General features: G+C 39.3%; 1 protein-coding gene across 1 annotated transcript; it reads left to right on the forward strand.

The window, feature by feature from the left end:
- The first annotated feature begins 584 nt into the window (after positions 1-584).
- LOC139222697 (interferon-induced very large GTPase 1-like) lies at positions 585-9,757 on the forward strand. The gene is given in 6 exon segments (XM_070854542.1): positions 585-671; positions 782-1,010; positions 1,863-2,145; positions 2,823-2,909; positions 4,226-7,882; positions 7,885-9,757. Coding segments are annotated over 4 exon segments (5,034 nt in total). The 5' UTR covers positions 585-671; positions 782-1,010; positions 1,863-1,871; the 3' UTR covers positions 8,901-9,757.
- Positions 9,758-10,705: the final 948 nt, after the last annotated feature.

Genomic DNA, 10,705 nt, shown 5'->3' on the forward strand with positions numbered 1-10,705 from the left:
TATAACCACTTCACATATAGATTTTTGTATATTTGCAATGTGGGAATGTGTGTGTAAAAATAATGAGTGATCATGAGCAGACAGTGTTCCTTGTTGAAATTTGCTAAGCTTTCATATCCTTCATAAGTGTTCCTACCTCAGTTTTATATTGCTCGCATATATATTTCCTTAGTTTTATGCGCTTGGCTAAAAATGGTCATTTTATTCCCTCTAACAAGGGAAAAATCCTGTCACATTCTCTACAATTTATTTTCAGTTTGTAGAATCCTGTCACGCATTTTGTAGAATACAAAATCATATAATATTTGATATAAAATCATACTTAATGATGGTTAGACTGGTTTTGTGTTTCTAGAGTTGGATATTAAAACTGATTGGGTAAAAAAAATTTCAGCTTTTTTTAAACATGTTTTTTCTCTCCTTTACAAGCTTCTTTAAACTTGAACACACGAAAAGCCTAAAGGACACAAAAAGCCTTAGCGGAGCCTTGTTGAAGGACAGAAACACAAAGAGGAAATTTTGCTGTAAAAAAGACTAACATCGTAGAGCCACTCTTGATTTGTGTAACTCAAGACTGCTGAAGACTCATATCATGTTCAGCTGAACCTTTGGAATCATCTCTACTCAGAGGGAGGACTGTGGATCTGTCCTCCAGTTCTTACAGTGTAATTGTATGTCAGATATCTGTTGATGAGTCAGTCCACCTCTCTTTGCTGATGCAGTTTGTGACTTTACAGACAGAATAATGAACCTGGTTTTCTTCCTCTTTTCTGGGTTTCAGTGTTTCCACAGTTTGGAGCTGCTGTGAACACTGACACCTGCTGTTGACCGGCAGCACTAAAACTCATCCTGGGTTCCTGCTGTCACATCATACTGATGTTTCTGGATTTGAAGGTCTGAGGATGTGACAGCTTTCAACCAAAGGAACACAGAGACCAGCAGTGCCAGTCAGGATCTGCAGAAGAGGGTAGAAAAGCCTCTTCGACCTCGTCTGGATGTGACATTATCAGGTAAGAACCCAGACAAATACAGAAATCCTACTGACTACACTGAATTGTTACAGAAGTGCAGCACAGACAGGCTTTTTTTCCCCTCAACATTTCCTAAAACCCCAGTCAGAGACGAGGGGTATCATGATAGTGTTACTATCAGCTGTCTATATTAACCCAGGCTCTCTGCTTCAGGCTCTGTGCACTAGCAATACGAGGGCTCAGGCCAGCTTTTTAGAAAATATCACAGGTTACTTCAGTGAAGAGGAACAGGTCATTATAATGGAGCGGCATGAAGAATTTAATAACTTGTATATAAAGGAGGAGAGGAATAAGTTACTACTACTATGAATGCACAGCTTCATTTGGTGGCTTTACTGATTCTGTGATTTACTTTATTTTGAGATGAAGTGTTCACAAAGTGCTTCACAAGTCAATTTATTACATTTATAATGAGAGAGTCTCAGGCTCAGGGACTAAACTGCAAACTAAAACTTTGTGCTGCACCCTCCAGTGTAAGTTTCCACCATATCAGATTACAAATGATGTAATCTGTAATGTTATGTGGTTCACACTCTATGAATCGACATCAGAGTCGTGTTCTTTGTATCTTTTGTTGAACTGAGGTTAAGTTTGAATGCATGAAATGAAGAGTGCAGAGGTGGAAGAGGACACTTTTTTGTTTTAGAACAAAACTAAGACATATCAATTAGTAAATTAATTTTTGTCAGTATTTTTCTCTGTTTTACACCAAAACTCACAAGAAATATCTGTCCATCACCTTAACATTGACTCTATTTGTCGGTCTGTGTTGGCCAATCACTACTCTTATTGACGTTTGTGCATTTTTTGTGTATCATCTGATTTTAACAGGGAGCCACGATGTCGTCACATGTCCTTTTCAACACTCTGAAGGAATTGACACTCGATGAATTCGAGGACTTCAAGTGGTATCTGCAGAAGCCTGACATCATGGCAGACTACAAACCCATCAAACCGTCCGAGCTGGAGAAAGCCCAAAGGCGGAACACGGTGGATCTGTTGATGAAGACCTATAATCTTCAAGAAGCTCTGATGGTGACCAAGATGATTTTAGAAAAGATGGGCAGGAATGATTTGGTGCTTAAACTGTCAAACATCTGCTCAGGATCAGGAGGTCAGTCACACTTTTTTTCTTGTATTAATATTTTCAAATGAAAAAGAATAAGTTGGCAACACAATACTTGAGATGACAGAGGCGTGATGGCGCTACCTGATTAAATTCTGGCTTATTTACTCCTTGGTTTGAGACACTGTGAGATATAGATGGTATCATTATTAGTGTTGTATTCTATGCCTTAAGTTAATAATCAGTGAGATGTCTTGATAACATTATTCTGTCACACACATGAGGTTGATTTGTTGTTGGACATGAAAGAAATTAGTAGTATCCTGCATGGTGTCATAGAAGAGAACATGTGTTAGACACTAAGAGTAACAATTAGCACAATTAGTATGTGAACATTGTGTCGACGTCAGCAGCCTGTGGGACTGTTCAGGCTGAAAGAACTATGGCCTGCTTGAGGTTGATCTGTTCCCTCAGGATCAGCTAAACCAGTATGAGGTTCTTCATGGATACAAAGCCACAGATCAGAAATTGATTCCTGCTAACAACCCTATCTAAATACAATGTACCATTTGCTATCAAAATAAAGCATGGAGTAAAAGTGATAAAATTCAGGGTTGTGAAAAAATGTATTGACATAAAAGTCTTGGTTCTCAGAAAGGCACTAAATGATGTGCAGTATGTCCGTAGCTTTAAGCAAAACCATTATGTTATATTATGTTCCACAGTGTCCTGCCCTCCTTCGAAGAGAGGACGCCTGCAAGATACAGGAGTTTCTAAAGAATGGAAGACTGCGACATCACCTGCAAAGACAAGTGAGTAAACGAAAAGTATAGTTGCGTTAAACTTAAATCAATGAAGCTACAATGAGGGCAGATGCACCAACTCTGCGAAGCGTTACAAATTGTGTAAAATACAATCAAATACAGTCATACAAATGGAGGTTCAGCATATTAAAGGTTAGTAAAGGCCTTCTTTACCTTTCTATGTCTTAAAGGTCTCATATACATTTAATTGTGCAAGCCGACGGGATTATTTTGAGACAACAGATCATAGAAGTAAATCGTACTGACTTATGTCATATTCGGCTGGAATGAAAGTAAAATGTCTGAAATTTTTTTTTTTTTCAGGATGGATCTAATAAAACTGGAAATGTGTTCAGCCATTTATATTTTTATCACCATAGCCATTTAATGTCCATGGCATTAAAGCTAGAGATGCAAATCGTAGGCTTACAGTAATACCTGCAATACCCAACATAAATTCTAACAGCAAAAAAAAGACACAAAATTGAACAAAGATGAACCTAAAATCAGAGTTACAGTTCTAACTATGTAACTTCCCACAGATTGGCGAAGCTCACAATTAGACCAACATAGTTGACAACTAGCTACTTGTGCCAATGAAGCCAGTCCAATGTCCATTCCAGTGCCAATGAAGTCAACAAAGACATTCTCCATCCATATTGCAAGTGAAGCATAGGTGTTAAGTTTGGAGCATCTTTTTTCAGAAACATGCTTAACCAAATATACTGCTGTGATCTTACCACATTCTGCCAAAAGACAAGAACTACATGTTATATTTCTCATTCAGCAGACAAGGGCACTGGGAGTTACTGGAAGGTAACTCTAATGAAGCAAAGTGGCTTTTGAGAAGAAACTGCATGCTAAAATCATATTTCTAATTCAGGGAAACAAAAAGTTAATATAGTATGTATAGGTTTGCAAAACCATTTTTTGAATCTACCTTCCAATCAAAAGCTAACCCACCAACCCTAAAGTTGCTCTCATGGCAGCAGCATTACATACTTCGTCATCGCCTATAACAACATGCAATGTGTTATACTACTATATACTGCATAAACATTTGAACATTGTTATACATTGTTATACATATATTTGTTATACATTAATAATGATAAGCAGTTGTTATAGTTAGTAATTTAATGTCATCACCATAGAGGTTTGTAGCTTAATACAAAGGCAGAATGCAAAATTGTGCATTGTGTATCCTCACCAGACATTACAGCATACATGAGTACATTCATTCTGTGTATCAATGAACCGTGGATCTATGCTTTATTAAAATACCTACGATTGGTTTGAAATAATAAACATCTTCATATCTACAGAGACACAACTGGAGAGCTTGCTGGAGGATCTGGGTTTGGAGCACCACTCCAAAGAGAAGCTATCCCTGAGCAAAACACTTCAGATTGATAAGAGGACCATTACTGATGAACCTGCCAAGTGCAATTCTGATCTTCCATGGTATTTTCTAAAGAAACTGATGATGGTTAATGTGACAGCTAGAAATGTGAAATACACATCTGTACGTGAATTTACATGTAAGACTGCATCAGACATAGATTTTGATGGTCTTTTTGACAGTCTACATTCAGGTGACATGCTAAACCCACTTGACATAGTCACTGCTCTCTTTCTATGTTCTGATGGTTTTGTTCAGCAAGAAATGGCACTCAAAATGTCCATGTGTCAGTTTTCTGTGCCTCTGTTGCTTCCAAATTGTGACACAAAGCAGTGCACACTCATGCTTTGGGCCTTGAGAGACATTGTTAAAAAGTACAGACCTCAGTCACTTTCAGAGTCCAAGGGGTTTATTGAAGACAGAATTGTTGTTTCTGAACTTCCAATGATATCTTTTGTGAGACTGGGCGAGTGCTCCTTGTCCAAGTCCAAGATCCTCAATAAGCTTCTGAGCAATTCCCAGCAGTACCATGATACTTTTGTTCACTACGATATGGAGTGTGGTGACAGTACAAGGAGAATATCCAGTGGATTGGTTGAAATTACTTGGTACCTTCCTTGTGGGAACAAAAACATGGATATTTTCAGTGAGCCAGTAGCTGTAGCTAATCTTCGAGGGGACATTGGTTCATTTGAAACTCAATTTTCTTTTTTGTGTCAGACATCTGCAGCAGTTTTTGTGTTCTTTGACAATTTGGACTCTGAGCATTGTGAGCTGCTTACCAATCAACCACAAAAGGAAAAGATCTTCTTGGTGGGTAATCACCAAAGCAGTCACTTCAATATAGTTGCTCTAAGAAAGGTAGCAACCGAGTTGGGCTTGAGTAACAGCAACATCCTTTTGAAGACTAAGCAGAAAAATGAAGCAGACTTTGTCAAAACATTGCGGGAAACAGTCTACAATGTAGTTGAGAACTCAAAGATGAAGGTGCAAATTGAGCGCATGGCTGACATTGCCCATGAATTAGGTATCTTGGTTGATGAAGACTGCCCAGAGTGCCAGATTGCCAAGAAACATGCAGATGCCATCACTGCAGAAATTCAGGATATCCTAAAATACAAAGAAGATGAGCTACCCTTGCAAGGCCAGATATGGAAGGAACTGACTTCCTTAGAGAAGGAAGAATTTCGGCTGAGAAAAGTTAGGTCTGAAAACATAGAAATGTACAAAAGTGATCTTCAGGCACAGAAAACAAAACTTCGGGAAAAACAGAACACTTATGACATGTCAAATGCAATGATGTGTTTCATCAATGCAATATCAAGCCCAGGGATAGAGAGGTGCTATTTCCTGAAATGGATGCGAATGAACCTCGATAATCTGTCTCGAGAAAAACTGTCTGGCCTCAGGGAGCAGTACAAAAAGAAAAGCAAAGATTCTGAGAACAAAGAGGAGATCAAGGAGATTGACAGACAACTTTCCAACAGTTCACTGGGGACTGAACACTTCTTTCGTGAAATGGGTCAGATCTATGAGGCTTCGGTTTCTCTTCCAGAAACAGACCCATCACGACAACAATTACAGCATCTGCCCAAACTATGTGCAGGATTGTTGCTCGATGGCTTCCCGCTTGAGCTTGTAGATGGAGATGCTTCCAACATACCTCTCACATGGGTTAGTGACGTACTCTCTCAGCTCAATGACTTGGTGTCTCCCAAGAACAAGATACTGGTTGTTACAGTTCTTGGAGTTCAGAGCACAGGAAAGTCTACTCTCCTCAACACCATGTTCGGAGTGCAGTTTGCAGTCAGCAGTGGTCGATGCACTCGAGGGGCCTTTATGTTGCTCATCAGAGTCAATGAAGATGTCAAAAAAGTGCTCAACTGTGATTTCATGGTGATCATTGACACTGAGGGCTTGAAGTCACCAGAGCTAGCACAGTTGGACAACAGCCACGAGCACGACAATGAGCTTGCAACACTTGTTGTGGGGCTGAGTGATGTCACCATTATCAATATTGCAATGGAGAATTCAACAGAAATGAAGGACATCCTGCAAATAGTTGTGCACGCTTTTCTTAGGATGAAAGAGGTGGGAAAAAAGCCCAAATGCCAGTTTGTCCACCAGAACGTGTCGGATGTTTCAGCCCACGAGAAGAACTTACGAGACAGAGAATTGCTCTTGCAACAATTAAACGAGATGACCCAGGCAGCAGCCAAAATGGAGAAGAAAGAGGAGAACAAGAGCTTCACTGATGTGATGGAGTACAGCCCAGACACTGGGAACTGCTACATACCTGGACTCTGGAATGGAAACCCACCGATGGCACCAGTCAATGCAGGGTACAGTGAGGCTGTTTATGAGCTCAAGAAAAATGTAATCCAAACTTTGGGAAGTTGCGAGTCATCTGCTAATAATATCTTGGGGTTTAAAGAGTGGATGACAAGCCTGTGGAATGCAGTAAAGCATGAAAACTTTATCTTCAGCTTCAGGAACAGCCTAGTGGCTGATGCATACATGAGATTGTGCACAGAATTCAACAAATGGGAATGGGAATTCAAAAAAGAAATGTACTCATGGGTTACACAAGCTGAAACAAGAATTTCCAACTTTGGCACAGTTGCTGGAAAATCTGAGGCATTTGACTTGAAAGCACTTCTCACTCATCTGAAAAGTGAAGCTTGCACAGTGCTGTCTGAATGGGAGACAAAGCTTCTTGATAACCTGAAGCAGTACTTCAAGCAAACAGAAGGACATGTCTATCTAGTTGAAGGATACAGGGAGGACTTTGCCAACAGTGCAAAGAGACTTCGACGAGAAATAGAGAATTCTGTGTTTAATCAACTCACAGCAGCAACTGACATCAGACAGGGAATGACAGAACTTGACAGAATCAAGGAAAACCACACAAAACAATTAGAAGACAGAGTTCGTGGAGTGATTGATGAATGTCGTAAGAAAAAAGTCAAGATGACAGACAAAGAGCTGGACAGAGAATTTGATAAGATGTGGAACGAAACAGTGAATGAACTGTCTTTTTCTAAACAGAAGGCCACAAATGTCATTGCAATAGTGGCCTACTACCTGAGAGACAATCTGTCACGTAAGGGGAGTCATGCTTGTGAATTGTTAAGCAAAAAAGAGCTGAAAGATTGTGGACTGGAGCCTTTCAAATATACAACTGAAGGGTTGAAGGAGTGGTTAAAACACAAAGTCAGCAAGCTCTTCAATAATGAAGATCACGTAATGGCCTTACAAAAACTAGCTGACAGCATCATACATGCTTGCACACAGTTTGTGAGTGAAAAAATGGAGAGACAAAATGATTACCATGACACTTACATCCAGGAGATCCTACACATGATTGACAAGAGGCTGCAAAACAATAACGATGTTAAGATAAACATTGTGTTTGAAGTTTCTCTGAAACAGCACATCTGTGGAGCTGCAGCCAAACAGTTTCAGAAAATGCATGAAGATTTCATACATGTGAACGATCCCTACAGATGTCTGATTCAAAACAAAGAGAAGTTTCGTGCTGATTTCAAAGATGTGTTCAATGAGAGAGATCAGTGCCAGAAGAGGCAGAAGAATTCACAAACTGTTGCTTGATGCCTGCAGTTGAAGACTTTGTCAACCGTACCTTGGGTCCTGATATCATTGGTGAAATGCGCACAAGTCAGCATTTCAGCAACCGAATGGACTGCCAGTATTCAATTTTACTGGATTTGCTTTCAAAGGATGACTTCAAAAACTATCACAGCTACATTTGCTCCTATGAGGTTTATGTGAAGAAATGGATACTCGACCAAATAGTGAAACACTTCTCAAGTGGGTCTGCAACGTTTGAGTTTGAGGATCGATGTCTCCTGTCAAGTATCAGTAGCATAAATAATGCCATCAACAAAGCTAAGACACAAAAGAGTGGCAGTTTGAAGACATTTGTTGAAGTTGTCTGTCGGGAACTCGGTGACAAACTGGTCATTTCCCAGGATGCTCTTGGTGCTTTCATGATCCTGAACAATGCCGACCAGGAACAGTTCGCTCACTGGCTCACTGAGTGTGTGAAGGACATGGCTCAAGCTCTTAGAGTGAAGTTTAAAGAAACACACATTAAAATGAAACTAGAAAATCTTCATGTGAAACCTCAGAACGAACTTTTCACCCAACTGATTGGATGTGGTAAACAGTGTCCATTCTGCAAAGCCCCTTGTGAGGCAGGAGGAGAAGAACATACTGAGCACTTTACTTCACTGCATCGGCCAAAGGGGCTGGGGGAATTCGTGCGGTCTTGGACAGAAGACCTTGTCACTGACATATGTTCTACCTGTGTGGTCAGTGACATATGTTTTCGCTGCGATGCTACAGGCTTTACATCCCACCCTTACAAGCGTTACAGAGACATTTTCTCAGACTGGGACATTACTCCAGATCCAAGCTTTGAGGCATCAGACTACTGGAAATATGTACTGGCAAAGTTTAATGATAAGTTTGCCAAAGAATACAATGCAGAACCTGCTGAAATTCCTGCAACATGGAAGGCTTTAGAATCCAAGCACGCAGAAGCAAGCCTCAAAAAGTCATTTAATACAAAGTGAGAGACTAAACGCTTTGTGGTTCCAAAGGTGCACATCCACCTCATACACCTCATTCATTAATTATCCTCACATGGATATTTTGATCTTATTTCTTATATGATATATAACAAGGATAAAAGACTTAGAAGTAATACACACACATTCACAAATAGGAACATACTCTATATAAGATGAGAAGCCAGAGATATCAACCATTACAGCAAACAAATAGGGACGCATGATATAGTCCTGCATGTAGGCCCCACCTTTACCTGAGATGGCATTTAACATGTGTAATCGAAATAAACTGCCTTGACTCTCTAAATAAGCGCTGTTGGATACTTTGAGAAATGTTTCCAGTTTGATTAAATCTGAAAATATGATTTTGTGAATGATGTTATATTGCAGCTGAAAAGATGTACGCAGTTAATCAAGGCAGTGAAGTGACAGAAAATGTCATCAAATTGAACATATGTGATCCTTTATTGTTTTTCTTTAGCATCTGATGCTGTATGTTAACATTTACAATTTTTGTTTTTCTAAAAGATCACTCACTTGTTATGTTGTATTGTCATAGTCGGACAGAGTTTTGTTTTTCATCTAAGTCTGATAAATGTTTCTTTTGGATCTGTGAAGTATCAACATTTTTTAAGTTTGTTTAAGTCACCCAGTCTGCATGTGGAAGAGAGGAAGTTGACATGTGATTATTCACTCACAATTAATAATGTTCCTGTGAAGTATCTGATTCAAAATATTTCAACGTATTAAAAGATCATTCAGTCTAAATGTAGTATTTTCAATATGCTGTCATGACATGTCATAACATAACATATGTCAGAACGATTTGTTTTCATCAAATTACATGTGATTTGTTTCAACTCAGAATTTAGCATCTCTGCTTTTCTTTCTGAGAAGTGTCTGATTCCAAATATTTACATTTTCATTGTGGGAATTAAAAGATTCATCCACACTGGAGCTAAACATGTCTGCATTACTTTAGTCTGTTAAACGATTCACACAGATTGCTATGAATGTCTTTAATGTTTCCCAGATCAGAATCACAGCATAGTGAATAAAAACTTCTAAAATAAACAGAGATATCATCACCTCATTTATATATACAGATTTACTATACTTCATCGTCATCTCATCTTTAAAAATTTCACTATTTAGCATTTGTCTTTGTCTTGGGTTTCTGAATTCAACATAAAATGTAAAAACAAGACAACAGGTGCAACTTCACAATGGAGACCAAGCTGGAGGTTTGTGTGAGTGTGTGTGTGTCACCGTCAAAGCCATGCTAGTTCATAAAAATCAACATATTGGCAGGTTGTGACAGACATATATCATAATGGGAAATGAAAATAGTACACAAGAGCGTAGAAGAAACAACGGGACGGGGTGTGATCGTGACACCCACCTCTCCCACAGGGGATCTGTACAGAAAGGGAGAGAGGAAGGGAGCAAAGGAGATTTCTAACAGGAACCACAGAAGAAGAAATAAAGGCTCTGAAAATTATACAGCTTTGGACTGTAGAGGTCCTCCAGCTAAAAGTAACCAGCGAATGTGATTATAGATAACTGTGACCCTGCTACACTCTTCTTTTTTCATCGAATGTCAGATCAAATGCAACCTTGAATTTAGTCTTGAAGTTCACCCTGATGCTTAATTGTATGTGGGGTAAACATTATGTGATTGTCAGGGCCTCAGCACTGATTTCTGAACTAACTCGTGTGCTACAACACAAGAGGGAAAAACAACTCGGTGCACTAAACTATCTGAGGTTCTGATTTACTCAGTTTCCCAGAAAGCTGGTGGTCAGGAA

Source organism: Pempheris klunzingeri, chromosome 23, assembly GCF_042242105.1.
Source record: "Pempheris klunzingeri isolate RE-2024b chromosome 23, fPemKlu1.hap1, whole genome shotgun sequence".
NCBI lineage: Eukaryota > Metazoa > Chordata > Actinopteri > Acropomatiformes > Pempheridae > Pempheris > Pempheris klunzingeri.